Below are 18366 nucleotides of genomic sequence, written 5' to 3' on the forward strand. Positions count from 1 at the left end.
GTCTTCTTCGCTCTAGTGGACAGGCAGGCTTAAGCGCCACAAAACTAATACTCACTCTATCCTTCTAAGGTCGTCCATGACAGACGATCAGACTGGATTCCACTGTTCTTTAATTCAGTACTGGTTTCTAATGAGCTTAAATTAAATTTATAAACATAACAATTTGGTTGTTTTGGCAGATCCTGCAAGACATGATGGTGGAGATAGACTACGACGCAGACGGCACGGTCTCACTGGATGAATGGAAGAGGGGAGGGTAAGCCAAATCATCTTATTTATTTAATGTGTAAGGTTTCCAAAAGATTCGCTTTGCTTTAAAAACTTATGACCAAAATTAAGGTTATTAATGATATTAAAACGTGATCGGTATTATACGCTTAGCAGAAGAAGGTCCACAACCTGATGTGCCAGCGCTGTGTTTATCATTATCATAAGACCATAACTGTGCACTGCTAGACATAGGCCTGTTCTAAAGATCTCCAGCTACTGCATATATATACTTACCCACTACCCATGTATAGTTTTTGGTTACCGGAGATTATTTAATACTATCTCCACCATCATCTGTTGGGGTAGATGCTATGTAAAGAAAATTAACTAAAACTGCAAAATAACATAAATTTCTTAACTCGCCCGGTGTCAGGATCAATGTATACCGCTATTTGTGACAAACTGACCTCAAATATCAAACCCAATTTTTTTAGGCATTAACAACAATAAGCACAAAAGATGCGTTTTAGTTCGAAGGGGCAAAATAAGTTTAACGCTAAAAAAAATACAAAATCAAGCGCACATCACTCAGTATCACTCAGGTTTGAGAGGGCTAGAAGATAAAATAAAAGTAAATTTTCCTGCTAAGTGGGAATTAAAAATGTGTGTATCTACTCTGCGCAAAATGAAACAGTTACCTATGAGCTGCCCCTCCCTAGCTGAAATCCTGGGTACGCCCTTGGTAGATGGTGGAGCCAGTATACTGCGTCCAAGATTTGATTCTCGTCATAAATAATGATCATCATTATCCAATAAAACTTCACTCTTTCCCAAAACGCGCCTGAAAACTGTCCAAGATTTGAATAACCTCACAAAAAATGATTATATCATATCCATGGACTATTAAACGAGCCCTAAACCTAAAACCCCTAAAAGGTATATGAACTGCCATTTGTAATAATGGAAAACTTCTCATTCCAGCATGACAACCATCCCTCTGCTGGTGCTCCTAGGCCTCGACACCAACGTGAAGGAGGACGGCGAGCACGCGTGGAGGCTGAAGCACTTCAACCGACCGGCCTACTGCAACCTGTGCCATAACATGCTGGTTGGGTTGGGGAAGAAGGGGCTGTGTTGTATATGTGAGTAAGCGTCAATTTTAATTGACATGGAGATAAATGGTAGAAGTCAGATTTGGTTGGAACGAAGGAAAAACTTAAGAATCTGGACCGAACAGCGTATTGTAACCTTTGTCATACCTAACATGCTGGTGGGATTGGGGAAGAAAGGGGCTGTGTTGTATATGTGAGTAGGGGTCAGATTAGTTTAGCATTGAGCGGAATGGTAGCTTTGATTGACAATTTTTATCGAGCAGTGTATGGAAACCTGTGCCGTAACATGCATTATGGAAGGCTTATGGGATCAGGGAAGGATGCATTTTGAAATAAACTTCGATCTTAACCCTTTCACCGCTAAGAAGAATATTGAAGCTCTGGTCATTCTAAGACTGGAGTCGATTCCGTGCAGCAAATATATTGTACACTTACTCACTTACTCCGCTGGCTCAGCGACCCGAAGTGGATCTTGGCCTCAAACACAAGCTGTACTACCATAAAAAAGTTTAAACACTGTTTAACAAGTGTTTAAAACGAAATTTGACATATTTTGTAGGCGTTTGAAAACGTTTGAAAACAAAAAAAGTTTTTGTGGTAAGGCCCAAGAAGTCGCCACTGGTTTCTATCCTCTCTCCAGTTGTCTGCCTGTAGTTGGCGCAGGTCCTTGCCGACTTCATAGTTTGAAGTATATTGTTTAGTCTCTAATTATTCTCTCCTCTCTCCCCCCAGTCTGCAAGTTCACGGTGCACGAGCGGTGCGTGCAGCGCGCGGCGCACTCCTGCATCGCCACCTACTCCAAGTCGCGGAGGGCTTCGGCCACGCTCGCGCACCACTGGGTTGAAGGTATGTCGAGCACTCCACTCCACAGGGGTTACCACTTACCAACACTGAAAATTTGCAATTAACAATCCATAAGCAGTGTCGCTCGCAGCGCACTCCTGTATCGCCATCGCCACCTACTCCAAGTCGCATAGAGGGTCGGCCACGCTGGCGCACCACTGGGTTGAAGGTAGGTCAAACACTCCACAAGTAGGGTTGCCACCACCAAACATCAGCAATTAACATTCCATAAGCAGCGTCGCCGGGTGCCGAGCGACGGACGCAGGCGCCCAGGTAGACCTAGACGGAGATGGCGGAATGACCTGGACAGATTTTCGCCGGATTGGCGTCAGGTGGTTGACAGCAGAGACGTGTGGAGTAAACATGGGAAGGCCTTTGCCCAGCAGTGGGACACTGAATCGGCTACATAAAAAAAAGCAGCGTCGCTCGCGGCGCACTCCTGCATCGCCACCTACTCCAAGTCGCGGAGGGCGTCGGCCACGCTCGCGCACCACTGGGTTGAAGGTGGGTGTGGTGGTGTTTGTGACTTCTTAATTTGGTTGGGTTATAGTTTTTTTTGGCTGGTATGGTTTGCTGCTAGCTTCACAATTTGGGGAATGGAACAATTTGCCGGTGAAAGTTGCTAGTGGCGAAATTACTGTCAAAATCGAGGGTGATGGAGGGGATGGAAAATGGATGGATGATGGCTTTTAAAGAGCTTTGAGAATGGCTGCTTATCATATTTATTTTTGTAGTAAGTAAGTACTAAAGTTATTATATCAGTTAGAGATATACTCTTCATGTAAGTAGGCACTATATTCAGGTCTTTGTTCTGAGCTAGTCCATTTTAATAATTGAAGATGTCTACATTCAGCTTTCTTGTATCACTTACAGGAAACTGCCACGGCAAGTGCGCTCGGTGTAGGAAGAAAATCAAGGGTTACAACGGCATCACCGGCCTGCACTGTCGCTGGTGCCACATCACCGTGAGTAGACAACATTAGTACAATTTATAATTAAAAAATAAAAGTCTGCAAAGTATCCTCTACATCTGGAAGGATGTCATCTTTATCCAACATCTTTATCCATCAATAATTTCCAAGGAAGGCAACTTTATCAATTTCCTCCCCAGCTCCACCACCGCTGCGTGGGCAGCGCGGGCGGCGCGTGCACCCTCGGCCGGCACGCCAAGCACATCCTGCCGCCCACCGCCATCCGCCCGCTGGTGCTGGATAGACAGCGGAGTCTGCCGCACCGGCCGAATAATGAGAATGTGAGTTTCGGTAACCCGAGAAAACAAACAGTCAGGTGAGCGGATGCCTGGAGCTTCCGCACAAAAGCATATTCGAACTAGCGTGATGTATGTGTATGAAGGAAAAGCTTTGTAAGCATCTCCTGTTGACCAGAGCTATTCGGCCCCTGGTGCTGGACCGACAGCGGAGCCTCCCGCAGCGGCCGAATCATGAGAACGTGAGTTTTGTAACCCTAGATTCTAGGGCCTAGAATTATTCGGACTGTTAGGGTGCGGCGGGTGGATGCCCAGAACTTTCGAACAAAAACAACAAATGTAGCAAAAACTTTGGGCTAGTTCTCAGTGCTGGCAACCCTAAAATACATCATAAGGTACATATTATTATAAGGTTTACAACCAATGATGGTCGCGAAATCTACGGGAATAGGTCCTGCATTAATTTTTCAGTGCCTTGGTAGTCTTTGCACAGCAATCATTTTGTCTATACTTTCATAACAATTGCCTAGCCATGATCAGTTCGTACATACAGAAAATAATCAAACAACGTATCATCCACAGCAACCACTGCCCACATCGATATCCCTGCCGATCTCCATCGCAGCCAGCTCAGAGGAGAAGAAAGAAGAGAAGAAAGAACACAGAGCCCCTCCCATCTCATTCCAGATATCCCCATCAGAAGACACGTGTCCATTACTGGTCTTCATCAACCCTAAGAGTGGGGGGAGGCAGGGAGACAAGGTGTTGAGGAAACTGCAGTATATATTGAATCCGCGCCAGGTCCATGATATCGCTAAGGGAGGACCGACGCAGGGTGAGATTTTCAGACCTATTAACTTTAAGATTACTTGTGTTTTGTTTGTTTTATTTTTTTTGTATGTTATTTTTGACGAAGCGCTGGTGGATTGTATGTTAAATGTTTGATAAATTTTGTATTTTATTTAATAAATGATTTCACTTAATTCATTATGTCGAGAATCGGGAAACTTTGTCTTGGTCAGCCAGCCACTGCCTTTTATCTATCTGTTTAATAGCGCCTAAACAGAGGCTAGTGCCCTGCTTTACCTTCCTTAATAAATGTATACAATAATAATAATGGGATTAGGGATTATAATATTACTTAAAAGATAAGATAAGATAAAATACACTTTATTGCACACAAACAGAAACAGTTTCACAAACATAGAAAAGAAAAATGGTACAATCGGCGGCCTTATTACTAAAAGTAATCTCTTCCAGACAACCACATTGAAAGGAAATATAAAGTATAAAGAAAGGGGTAACGTGTGACAAGACAAGAGAAAATACAACATAATTATTTATTTATTTATATGAACTTATAATTACTATGAACAATGTGTAAATACCTACATACAATAATACTTAAATATATTATGAACACATATAAATACTTTAAACCTACATAGCTATTAATAATTATATACCTAGACCTTATATGTAATAATACAATACATACCATAAATAAATATATATATATTTATATAACCAGCATTATATATATATATATATATATATATATATATATATATATATATATATATATATAATGCTGGTTTATTCTAATCTGGATAAGCTAAATTTAAGTAATGCTGTCTGAGCTTGTTTTTGAAGGATGGTAGAGAGGGTGCGAGTCTGATTTCCATGGGCAGATCGTTCCATAATTTAACAGCCTGAAAAGTGAAGGAACCTTCATAAAACACCGTGGTGCAAGAGGGAACATGAAGGTGAAAGTTATGAGATGAACGTAGTGAGCGGCTGTGTGTAGAGCATCTCAACTCAAAACGCTCCTTAAGGTACTTACCACCCACAGACCGGATGGACCTGAATATCTTTCAAAACCTATATAAATAAAAAACATGAACAAGGATCGTGTTTGCGTACCAAAAATCTAGATCTAAGGATAGCTTTCTCTCCAAAAAATGATAACATTGGCAATTTTTTCAGGTCTGCAGATGTTCAAGGACGTGAAGAACTACCGCGTGATCTGCTGCGGGGGCGACGGCACCGTGGGCTGGGTGCTCGAGACCATGGGTAAGGGTCTCCCATCATCAGCCGTCTACCAACTGTTGTGTTGGATCTAGGCTTCTTTATCATCATCTCTTTATCACTCATTATTGGTTCTAGGCTTCTTTATTTGCAAGAACCTATTTTTTACGGTGAGGTTAATGATGTGACTGGTCTGGCCACTGCTTCCTTGGGCAACATTCTAGATATTTCCAGCGAGGATCGTTGTTAACCGTTGCAAATTATAATTGATTGATTAGTTACTCAGAGTCCCCTTTCATGCATTATTAGCCATTATTGGGCTAACATTCTTATTGACAAGAATAACATCCAAATCATTTGAATTCTTTACCATCAGAGCATATGTTTTGGCCCTGTTTATACCTACCTACATAAATTGGGAATATCCTTTTTTCAGATAAAGTGCAGATGGAGACGCAGCCAGCAGTGGGGGTGATCCCGCTGGGCACCGGCAACGACCTGGCGCGCTGCCTGCGGTGGGGGGGAGGGTAAGACGTTGCATATATTTATTACTTTATTTAATATATAAATAAACGCTGGGCCATAAGCAATCCCAACGATGGTAGTAATTTTGTTTTAATAATAATACTATTTTTTACTAAGCTGACCAAATCATGCTCATCCAAACCGCGGCCATCAGTCTAAAAACTCCTGTATTAATTGGACAAACAATGTAACATTTCATCTAAATTGCTGCTACGAATTGCACAGGCTTCCATTTTTGGCACCAATTAACTGGACATTACTGATTGTGTACTTAATTTGAATGTATATAATTTGTTTTTTTTAACTGTCGGTTTTTTTAAATTCTATAGATTATTGTTAATAAATCATACATAACTAAACTTTTTTTTACTCCTTACAGGTACGAAGGAGAATCAATCCACAAGATCCTGGACAAGATAGCCCGCGCCAGCACCGTGCTGATGGACCGCTGGCACATAGTCGTCGAGAATGACCCCACTTTTGCAGATGTGAGTGTCCATTTTGTTCTTATAGTTGTTCCACGTTGGGCGCCAATTTTATCCCAAGTTGGGCGCCAGTTCTATTTTTGTCCCACGTTGGGCGCCAATTTATAATTTTGACCAACTATTTTTTTTTTGGAAGGAATAAAGTAATTATTATTTGTTGATCAGAACTGCGACCAGCCCGAGATGCCGGAGTCGGCGCCGCACCCCACCACCGTCCCGTACAACATCATCAACAACTACTTCTCTATAGGCGTTGTAAGTATATCACCCATGTTAGATTATGATGGCAATTTACACAAATTATTATTAATCAATATTAAAAAGGCTTTGTCAAATAGGACGCGTTACTGACTGACGCTCTGTTTGACGGTAATTTATCATAGCAGTACAACATATCTTAACGTCATAGCGCGGCGTCTTTAGCGCACTGACGCGCGCTAGTAACGCTTTCTGTTTGTTTAATTATGTCAGCAAAGATCAACCGCCAAATGAAATATTATTATCTCTCTAACTATTTCTCTCTCTTTGACACGTTACTTTGTTTTTGTAATACAAAATATCCCTTTATTTCCCATCCGCCCAGGACGCAGCAATCTGCGTGAAGTTCCACACGGAGCGCGAACGCAACCCGGACAAGTTCAGTTCGCGCATGAAGAACAAGCTGTGGTACTTCGAGTTCGCCACCTCAGAGCAGTTCGCTGCTAGTTGCAAGAACCTGCACGAGAATATTGACATTGTTGTGAGTATCATAGCTGCCTATGGTTGCCTGTAAGAGATCGCACTCAGCGATAAGGCCGCCTATTGTACATTGCTGTATTTTTCCATATATTTTAAACCTATTGTATGCTATTGCTAACACATCCATTTCCCTGGATCTACAGATGTGCTTCTTCTGGTTCTTGGTCTTCATCAGTCCCGGCAGCTATCATTATTCATAAATTATTATATTGCATTTTCTTCCAGTGCGACGGCACATCCCTGGAGCTGAGCAAGGGTCCGTCGCTGCAGGGTATAGCCTTACTGAACATCCCCTACGCACACGGGGGCTCCAACCTGTGGGGTGCTAGTGGGGGGCACCGCCGGTTTCCTACCGCACAGCAAGGTATTTACTGAAACAGTTAACACCACAGAGCCAGTATACAGGTTCTTGCAAAAAGGGTAAGCCGAAAGGGGTTAACTCAGGGGGTCATTCTAAACAACTTTTGTTCCCCTGAGTCACTTATTTCGGCTTCGTATAACCTTTTCGCAACATGGAAAATATTTTACTGCCCTATTATGTCAACCTACCAAGGTAGATCGGTGTTTTTCTTAGCTTATCGGTAGCAAAGACTAGAGTTGGAATAGGGTTTGTAAGCGTTTGGCTAACGTCTCTAAAAAAAACCTGTAGTAACCCTAATTGTATTTCAGATATTGGTGACAAGCTAATAGAGGTGATAGGACTAGAGAACTGCCTCCACATGGGACAAGTGCGGACAGGTAAGAATTTATCTAGGAACCATAACGTTAGGCCCCCCGCGCACTAGGCACCCTGGCTGCGCAGCCAGGGTTGCGGCAGCCAGTAAAACATATGATGTTGTATAGGAGCCCACGCACTAGGCAGCCACGGATTCCCATATATTTTACTGGCTGCCGCAGCCTGGCTGGGCAGTGCGCGGGGGCCCTTAATGTTTCATATTTTTGCATTGTTCCACAAAGTCAGAGTGTGACAGCATGTATTTTAGCCATGGCGCCAATATCCAGACATTGTGAAATATACCTTTGTATCATTGCCCTAAGAGAGGTTATAGTCTGTCGATGAGCTATTTTCTATTTTTCGTCATAAATGTAGGTATCCACGACATTTCTATGTTTCATCCAAAATTAAACATATGTGGGTAAAGTACATAATGCATACTTAACAAAAGTACATAACAGCTCTGTGATGTGCGTCCTCTATGGCTATCTACCCTGATAGCACCTAGCATGTTACCATTGGTTTAAATTTATTTAAATTCAATAAAAAATATCCTTACTAACACCCCCCACTACTCAGGTCTCCGCGCGTCAGGGCGGCGGCTGGCGCAGTGCAGCTCGGTGGCGATCACCACCAAGAGGACATTCCCCATGCAGATCGACGGCGAGCCGTGGATGCAGCCGCCCTCCAAGGTAACACTTGGACCGGATTTATGAAGTAACATTGTTGCCTACGCACACCGAGACGACCTGGCATTGAAAAATCCCTTTATATGCAATAGCAATTTATGTCGTATTTCTGTAAAATTACGGTAGAATGTCCATTACTCAAAATTAAAATCCCTTGCCATGCCATCCCGGTCTGCGTAGGCCATTTTATTATGAAAAATTAGCGCCCGACGTGAGACTCGTTCAAAAACCGAATCACAGATGATTATGCGAGTATGTACTGTAATACTGACCGGATGGAATAGTATCAGTGCCGTTCTTGTTGCCAAGTAAACGTACCCAACATTCTGAGTGACTTTCACTGTGAGAGCAATTCTGAAATCGTTAAAAGTAACAACTGCTGTGTTCCTACATTTTGTGTTAGTATGGAGCAGTTGTTATTTTTAATTTAGTCCCGTAAAGTTTTTTTCAGACAAAATAATAATAAAAAAAATGACAAAAAATATCTAATGTCTGTACAATTGGCGCCCACCGTGCGGCTAGCTAGCTGGCAAAAAACATAATTTGGCGCCCGACATGGGACAAAAGCCACTCTAGAAATTCCTTTCTAAATATTGCATATTTTATTGCAGATAACAATAACCCACAAGAACCAGGTCCCGATGCTGATGGGCCCGGCGCCGGAGAAGGGCCGCGGGTTCTTCAAACTCTTCACACATTGTTGAAGTACCGTCTTCCGTTTTAGCAAGCTTCTGTTTGTGTCTTTTTTCTACAAATTTGTGATTTTTATGTTCTTAGCTACAACAGGAACATTAAGCTAATGTCGGCATTAAATCTATGTCTTTCTCTTTCTGTCTCTACACTGTCAACGCAAGGCAGCTATACATTTAATGTCGAAATTAGCTTAATGTTTCTTTTTGTAACTCAGTGTAAGTCTATAGCAACAAAAACAATCCACTTAACCCCGTTTTTTTACAAAAATAACCGTCACCATAAGTAACTGCCATTTGAATGTTTATATTATGCTGACTGTGAATATTGCATTAGCTGAGGTTTTTAATAAAGTTAGGAATTTAAGAACAAAAACTAAGTAGAGTTAAGGTAAGCGTCCACCTATCGGGATCGAATAATAATAAATAAATATATGGGGACATCTCACACACGGCCAACCGACCCCAAGCTAGGCAGATCCTGTGTTATGGGTGTTGGACAGCTGATATATCTACACAAATACATAGATAGATACATACTAAATATAAATATCAACACCCAAGACCCGAGAACAAATATGTGTGTTTAAACAAATATCTGCCCCAGCCGGGAATCGAACCCGGGACCTTCGGCTCAGTAGTCAGGGTCACTATAGTCACTAACCACAACACCATTCAGCCGTCAAAAATACTGAATGCAATGCGTCCGTTCCATACAATACCGAAAGATGGACGCTTACCTTTAGAAGGAAATAGTATCAAATACTCTTTTTTGTATTCCACGGCATCAACTAGCAATCAAGTTACTTACAGTGCTCCAAAATTTATAATGCGCATAGAAATCTTTGACAGATCGGTTGTTTTCGATTATGTGACACATGATATTGACTCCTATTTCTTTCGAACAAGGTGCAAAATGCAAGTGTTTTTTTAAGGCTCTTACGATTTAATGATTCGGGTGTGAAGATCTGCATGTGCATTATTAATTTTGGACAAGTGTACCTATATTGGAATATTATCTATAGGTATTTCTCACAACAGTACAACAGTTCAATAATACTGTTTTTAAAAAATCTTACTTAGGGCATGTCAGTCTCTGTGATTATGTTTTAAAAAGTGACAGCATGTCTTATCCCAGAGATATCCATTATCCAGACAATGTGAAACAGGCCCTTAGTTGGATCCGGAGAGTCCGAAGATTGATAAAATAAAATATGGCCTGATAATCGCTTTGTGTGTTCAAAACTTTTCCAAACACGAAAATATATAAAAACATATAAGTAATTAAATATATAAAGTAAGAGTAAGACTTAGCGCAATTAAGCATTTTATATATTGATTTGTTGATACAGGATGTTCAGTATTTATGTTATATTCCATATATTTATTTCAAAACAGGGTAATAATTATGTTTTTAAAAATACAAAAAATCTAATCTGCTTTTTTAAGAAATATATTTTATAGTTTTAAGTGATATTTGTGAGAACATTATTTTAAATTTTTATAAAATCCATATTTCCATAATATGTTACGAAACTTGTATTTAATCGAAATGGTTGTTTTATTTTAAGCGCATTTAATAATAATTACTTACAATAATTTAGGTACAGAAATTTAAAATGAAATAAGAGTTTATAAATTATATTAAATTATTATCTATACTTTTATGTCAAACTAGGAAAGTTACGTAGATATTTACGAATTTTATCTTAGATTTAGAATATTGTTACTTCGTGTTTGGTGGATATCTATTGAAATATTTAATATATCTAAAGAATGTAACTTAGATAAAATAAAAAGAAATCTCTTTTACGTTCTTATCTCAATGTTCTTTTAATAATTCATATAATTCTATTTTTCTGTATAGAATAGTATACAAAACTGCTTTAATTCCTAACAATCTGAAATCGGTGATAAATATAAATGTAAAGAACACGTATTTCAAAAAAAGAATATAAAATATCAAAAGTGTGCCAACAAATACGTCCGAAACTTCCTAATGCCAGCCATTTTGTAAATATTTTCTAACGGATTTTTATCATCCAATTTAGGAAAATATAAATAATTTTATAATGTAACGCAACAAATAAATATTCTATAAATTAAAAATATATACTCATAATTAAGAACAGTCATTTTTTGTTTTGTGGGACCAGTATCTGATAAATTGATATATAAAGTTAAAAATCATATTCGTCTACAAAAATTTTGAAAAGTTTTAAAAAATCTTTTAAAAAAACTGGTCAATTATACTTCCGAAACTTTTTATCCAAAAAATTACTGTTCTTACAGATGGTATTATTGTTACATGGCTATTTTTACAATAATAACTATAAGTAATATGGCCCCTGCTTTGCTATTAAAAGCCATTATTATTATTTTCTACAAGATATACGATAAAAATACTCAATCTTTAATAGGTATTAATACTAGATATTTTGTACCTATACTGGGTTGATTTTTTTTAGTGGTCTACTTGTGTGCCAGCGTGTGTGTTTATAGCCAGTATACTTTATTGGGCAGCTTGTGTCTGACTTCCAAACGTGAATTACCAAAAGCCATGTAACAAAAGTTGTTCAAAATCACCCCCTTTTGGTTTAGTACCAATTTTGCAACACCCTATATAGGTACTTACCGGGTGTTTTAGATATACTTTCAAGCTTCGACCAATGCATTTGATGTCAAATTAAGAATTTTATTGTTGTATATTTATAAACCACAACGAGGTTATAAGTATATAAAATCACGTAAGTAAATAAAACCTTATAAAATAACATAAATATTTGTAAAACATTATAAATAATTATGTAGGTATTCCTAATTCTTAATAATTTTATGTAGTTACTCTTAATGATCTTTTTGTATATTTTTAACGTCCATTAAATTATTTCGGAATAGGTACCTTTCAGAAAGAAGTGAGCTTTTTTGTATAATTTTATTCTCATTTTAATCTTATTTTTTATAGTTCCTAAATAAACATTATAAAATGTCACTAAAAGCAGCAACATGTTGATACGTGTAAACACGTGTAGATTTAGTGGTGCTTTCATATTAATTTTTATTTTTACCAGACTAAGTCTACACTAATATTTCATAGGTATTTTAATATAATACTTATATAATAATTATACCATGGCGGATATTTTTCAATGATAGCTAGCCATAACCATATTACATTGTAAAATTTAGCATGAGCACTATGATCTATGATAGTCCCCTGTCCAATGCATATTTTTTCATCCATATTTTTTCTATAGGGTTATTTTGGATTTCAACGGAATGGCATAAGCATCTGTCAAAAAGACGTCATAGGACTCTTCTACAGCCGTTGTTTGTCTATATTTATACAAATTTTTCAGCATTCCAGATTTCCCATAATTATATTTCTTTCTTTTATAAAACTCTAGTTGAAATGTATAAAACTATAATTTTCCACTTATAATGTATTATATTTGTACCTACTCACATGAAATTCTAAGGTATATACACTTTTGTATTAGGTACTTCCTGTCAAAAATTAGCCTCACAAACCGCCAAAAATATTTTTAAAAAAGCTGTCGCATTCAAGAATTATGTTTATATAAGATATATTAAAACAATTTATTCATTATTTAAATGTATATATATTAAGTGTCCCGCGGTAAAACATTGTGTCAGCTTTAATAGTTACTTAAGAAATATAAATTATATTAAATTATTGTATCGAATATATTTTAACTGTGCAAATTGAGTTTTCATTTTATTTAGTACAGCCATCCGAATAAGTAGCGTACATAAGTAGTATATATATACACTTCTCTACCTTGTGAAAGTTACAAATGAATGTTCAGACATTTAAAAGGTACTTATCATACTTTGACAAGGTACAAATTTTATAGCTACGGTGCGACAAACTTATCTGATCCGGTGAGGGCGAACTAAATTGATCCATATATATTACTTACTAATTTTTATTTATTACTTACTAACTAAAATCGCATTATTACTTACTAACTAAAATCGCAAGAGCGAATTATGACTACAGGCAAACGTACAATCTAATTGAATGAAGAAATATTCGACATTTACGTGAGCTCTCGCCGGAACAGATAAGTTTGTGGCACTGTACTTAAAAAGTGGACCGTACCAAGAAGAACCTCCGGCAAAACAATCGTGGAATTACCATTTGACGAGGAGCGGTGGTAGCTCAGTCGGGTAAGCGCCCGCGTCTCACGCAAGAGATGCGGGTTCGATTCCCGGCGCTGACATGTACCAATGAGTTCTTTTAACTTAAGTACAATGTATACCATCGCTCTTACGGTGAAGGAAAACATCGTGAGGAAACCTGCATATCTAGATCTAGCACATCTGTAGCATAGCAGTGGACCAGCGTGGTGGGAAATGGTCCAAGCTTAGGAAGGCAGTTTAGACCTTGGGGATATGCACAAAGGTTCCACTCGAGAGAGCCAGGTGCAGGTACTTACACCCCCACACAGAATAGAATAGAATAGAATAGAATACCATTTGATGACCGAATGGTTTAGTGGTTAGTGACCCTGATTGCTATGCCGGGTTCGATTCCCGGCAAAGTTAAAAAATAGTAAAGGACAAAGGCAGTCCTCGTACCGCCAATTTTTTGGAGCGTTTCAGAACCATGTTTTCACCATTTATTAATACAGTGTAGATAAGGTATTTCCAGTATTTACAATATTTTTAGAAGTCGGGGGAAAAGAGAAAAATATAAACGAATAATATTTAAATCTAAGGATAATGGAACGTAAAAAGAAATATATAGAGAACGGAACGTAACAACTGTGATGCCAGCCCTCGGAATATTACCAGCAAATCCGAGCAACAAAGTAATCGAATAGAAATATCGATACAATATTAAATACAAAAGATATTTTATTTATCAATAAATAACATGTTCTGGTACTATTTGTGCCAAAACTAGTACATTTGGTTTATAAAATATCATTACATTTAAGTCTTGAAGACTTTTATCCATAGTAAACCATTTTCTTTTTCTCTTTATTCGATTCACTATAATCGATATTTTTTGAATATTTAAATCTAATAACACTGAATCTTGCTTGTCAATCTTGTCATAGTAGTTGTTATTTCATTTTCCATTACCTAACCTGACCTAACCTAATTGTTTAATATTTTGAATACCGCTGAAACTGCTGAAGATATAGAACAAATGTGACAAAGGGGAGAACCAGACCCGGTTCCTGTTCCACCTCCCCGGCAGACTCCCGTCCCACTTCTTCATCAGGAACCTGCAGAAGCAGCAGAACAAGAACACGCAAAATCCTGACAATATTTTCTATGAACCATAGGATGATAAATACCTAAGTCAAATATGAGAAGAGCAACTGCGTTCTGCAGTTCGAATCCCGGCGCTGACATGTACCAATGTGTTCTTTGAATTTAATTAAAATGCATACCATCACACTTACAGTGAAGGAAACCTGCATACCTATCTAGATTAAGCACATCTAGAGAGCCAGGTGCAGGTACTTACAACCCAACAGAGAATATAATAGAGTAGGTAATAGGAACATAAAATTCCTAAAGTTGATTCCAGGCAAATTATGTTATGTAAATAAAACAATGATCTTTTAAACAGTATATTTTATTTCATTACATTACTCGCCAAATGCATACCCATATAGTAGAACCTTTACATATAGCATTTCGAAATGGCATAGCAGATCCCTGTTGCGGAATGGCAATTTAAAACTTCAGAAGTTGGATAAGTATAACATTATTCCATGATGAAAGTAGTAGCCTGATCTAGTCGATAATATTAATAAAATCATTATATTTATTATGTACGTTGCACGTCCCGTATTTATTTAAGCGTAAACATATAACTTGATATACCTGTATTCACGTTGTTCGTCTTGTGTTGTTCAAGTGTTGACATGGTGTTGACGTTTAGTTGTTGACATGACTAATTTTTTTAACATTTCAATTTTTCTGCTCTGGTTTGTCAATTTTTATCATTATACTGAGATCCAACCTAGACATTTATGACGTAAATCACAGAGTACTTGGCATAAACATTACTTCACTTGACGTTCCATTCTCCCTGTATTAATGTTTACGTTCCATTACGACTACTTTTTAAACATTATTTTTCTTCATTTTTCTCATTTCGCCCAGCTTCTAAAAATCTAGTAATTTATTTATTTGTGTACCTATACAGTGGCTCTCTAAACATGGTACTTTCATTACGGAACCCGTCATTTTCATAGGGGTACCAAACGTCCTTAGAACTCTGCCATTGTCCTTTTCACCGTTCTTAATGTTAGGTACTTACTGTTCAAAATTTCTAACTTTAAGTGTCAATTTCTCCATAGTTGGTTATCTAACCGACCGGGGATTGATTATCAATTATACGTCATCTCCATATAAAATTCTTGACAGATGTGTCAAAAGTCAACCATTAATACCTGGTTATGCTCTAACCGACAATTGAGAAATTGGCACTAAATCGTTTTTTTTCATTGAAGTTTCAGGTAGGTAAATAGATTGAGAAGAATACCAAGGTAACCCTTATGTATTAGTTATCCTTTTGTACCTACAATACAACCAACATACCTACATTATATTACATTTTGATTAATAGGTATTGGTTATTATAACATTGTCAAGTAATAATTTGAATATGTGATTGTAGATAATGATCGGTATTATCATAACTTACTTATACTAACATTTAAATAAGTTACGATTTAATAAATTGCTTTTGCATCGTAGCCGAGACTTTGCCTAGAGATCATCATCATCATCAGCCAATAATCATCCACAGCTGGACATAGGCCTCTCCCAAGGAGCGCCACAACACTCGGTCCTCGGCCTTCCTCATCCAACCACTACCCGCCACCCGCCTAAGGTCGTCAGTCCAGCGGGCAGGAGGGTCTCCAGCTGCATTTGCCTGTTCGTGGTCCCCACTCGAGAACTCGTTTACCCCAACGGTAGCCTAGAGATATTTTATAAAAACATATATGAAGTAACTAATTTCATTCAAATTATGCGCAATAATGACTTAGCTGGAAAGTTAGGTAAAAATAACTAAACACTAAGTACCTTCTTATACCTAAGTAGTAGTGTTGGATTAAGTATAGATAATCTGCCTAAATACCTCCTTATTACCCCAAATCCATGAAGTAATCCATAATTATTCAAATGAAACACGATAATTAAAATTCTGTTCGCTGAAATTCGTTGCAAAAAGTGTAATTTTTTATTTACGATTTCAGTTGTAACACCGGACACCCCGCCCAACGGTCAATGACCTGCGATATACAGGGTGCAAATTTATCAGTGATATACGATGTACCTGTTGGTAGATGGTTCTACAAACTGAGCGACTTCCATGATGGCACTTTAGATTATCAACATACGCAAAGCCGTTCAAAAGTTATGCGAGTTTTAGTAATAATTTCTCCATAGCCGGTTATCTAACCGAAAGAGATTGATTTATCAATTACTAGCTGTTCCCGCGCGCTTCGCTTCGCCATAAAAAAATTTCCCGTGGGAATTCCGGGATAAAAAGTACCATATGTTCTTTCCCAGGGTCTATACCATATGTATACCAAATTTCATTCAAATCCGTTCAGTAGTTTTGGCGTGAAAGAGTAACAGACAGACAGACAGACAGACAGACACAGTTACTTTCGCATTTATAATATTAGTAAGGAAGTAAGGATAAGGATAAGGATACGTCATCTACATATAAAATTCATGACAGATGTGGCAAAAGTCATTATGTTAGATAGTAGGTGTGCCGACTATGGAGAAATTGGCACTTAGTATTGAATGTCAGCATTTTTTTACTATGTTTATGTCCTACCTAGTTTACTTCTTAATTCTCTCCTTTTTAACCACGTGTACCTACATTCACACAACAATAACAGGCAATGTAAAATTTGGTATGATTGTTATTGTTATTGATGTTTGATTAACACATAGGCTATCCTATTTTTATCCTGGAATGCCCACGGGAAGCTCGCGGGAACAGATAGTTAATGTATATCCTAATCCTAACTAATATTATAAATGCGAAAGTAACTGTGTCTGTCTGTCTGTCTGTCTGTCTGTTACTCTTTCACGCCAAAACTACTGAACGGATTTGAATGAAATTTGGTATACATACGGTCTAGACCCTGGGAAAGAACATAGGCTACTTTTTATCCCGGAAATCCCACGGGAAAACTTTTAATGGAACAGCTATAATGTATATAACTCATCTTAGGGCGCACGCGCGCCAACAGAACTAGGGGTCGAAGTGGTCGCCATGGCCAAAATAGGTCGGACCAATCATCATCATCATCATCATAATGTATATGCCCAACTAAATTCCCATTCCAGAAAGGGCCCATCTTGATTCACGTAAAAATAATATAACCTTGAAACTGCATATAGAGTTTTCTCCTCATTAGCCGTGACATTCAGCAACAGATGGACAAGTGTACATAACTACATGTACATTATGTATGTGTGTACGAGTATGTACTTGCAGTGAGTGCGGCGATATGCAACCGGTTTGTACTGGCAGCGCCACAATTTGATGTGATTTTGCCCGACAACCGTGAAGCGAAAGGAGAGGATGTGTTTAAATCCAAAAATACATTTATTTAACGCACTGACCGCTTCAGACGACCGAATGGCGTAGTGGTTAGTGACCCTGACTACTGAGCCGATGGTCCCGGGTTCGATTCCCGGCTGGGGCAGATATTTGTTTAAACATAGATATTTGTTCTCGGGTCTTGGATGTGCCCGTAAAATGGCAATAGGCCCGCCCCCTATTACATTGGGACTAACATAACACTCTGGCGAAAAGTGGGTGCAGCAATGCACCTCTGCCTACCCCGCAAGGGAGTACATTAGTACAAGGCGTGAGTGTGTGTGTGTTTAACGCACTGACCGCCTAGTACGGCCCGTACTGTACGGGTTTTGCAATTTTTGAAAACGAAAAAAGTTTAGGTTTCCTATTGTCATCTGCATACATTATCTGTCCAAAGTTTAATCATAGTGTCCGCTAGAGGCACCACTTTGTATGCGATAAAACGTAAACTTTTATAGTTTTCGATAAACTATCAAACCTGTACTAGACGGGCTGGAAACTACAAGTC

At 38.3% G+C, this 18366-nt stretch overlaps 1 protein-coding gene across 1 annotated transcript in view; it reads left to right on the forward strand.

The window, feature by feature from the left end:
* LOC105381300 (diacylglycerol kinase 1) overlaps positions 1-9742 on the forward strand; it is a 122988-nt gene extending 113246 nt beyond the window's left edge. The window contains exons 10-24 of the mRNA XM_048633137.1: positions 180-256; positions 1192-1352; positions 2055-2168; positions 3039-3130; positions 3277-3417; positions 3955-4207; positions 5359-5445; positions 5837-5927; positions 6305-6413; positions 6576-6665; positions 6994-7149; positions 7374-7512; positions 7818-7886; positions 8443-8555; positions 9164-9742. Coding sequence (XP_048489094.1) covers positions 180-256; positions 1192-1352; positions 2055-2168; positions 3039-3130; positions 3277-3417; positions 3955-4207; positions 5359-5445; positions 5837-5927; positions 6305-6413; positions 6576-6665; positions 6994-7149; positions 7374-7512; positions 7818-7886; positions 8443-8555; positions 9164-9256 — 1785 coding nt within the window. The 3' untranslated portion in view covers positions 9257-9742. The remainder of the gene's footprint in view (positions 1-179; positions 257-1191; positions 1353-2054; positions 2169-3038; positions 3131-3276; positions 3418-3954; positions 4208-5358; positions 5446-5836; positions 5928-6304; positions 6414-6575; positions 6666-6993; positions 7150-7373; positions 7513-7817; positions 7887-8442; positions 8556-9163) is intronic.
* Positions 9743-18366: the final 8624 nt, after the last annotated feature.

Source organism: Plutella xylostella, chromosome 2 (assembly GCF_932276165.1).
Source record: "Plutella xylostella chromosome 2, ilPluXylo3.1, whole genome shotgun sequence".
NCBI lineage: Eukaryota > Metazoa > Arthropoda > Insecta > Lepidoptera > Plutellidae > Plutella > Plutella xylostella.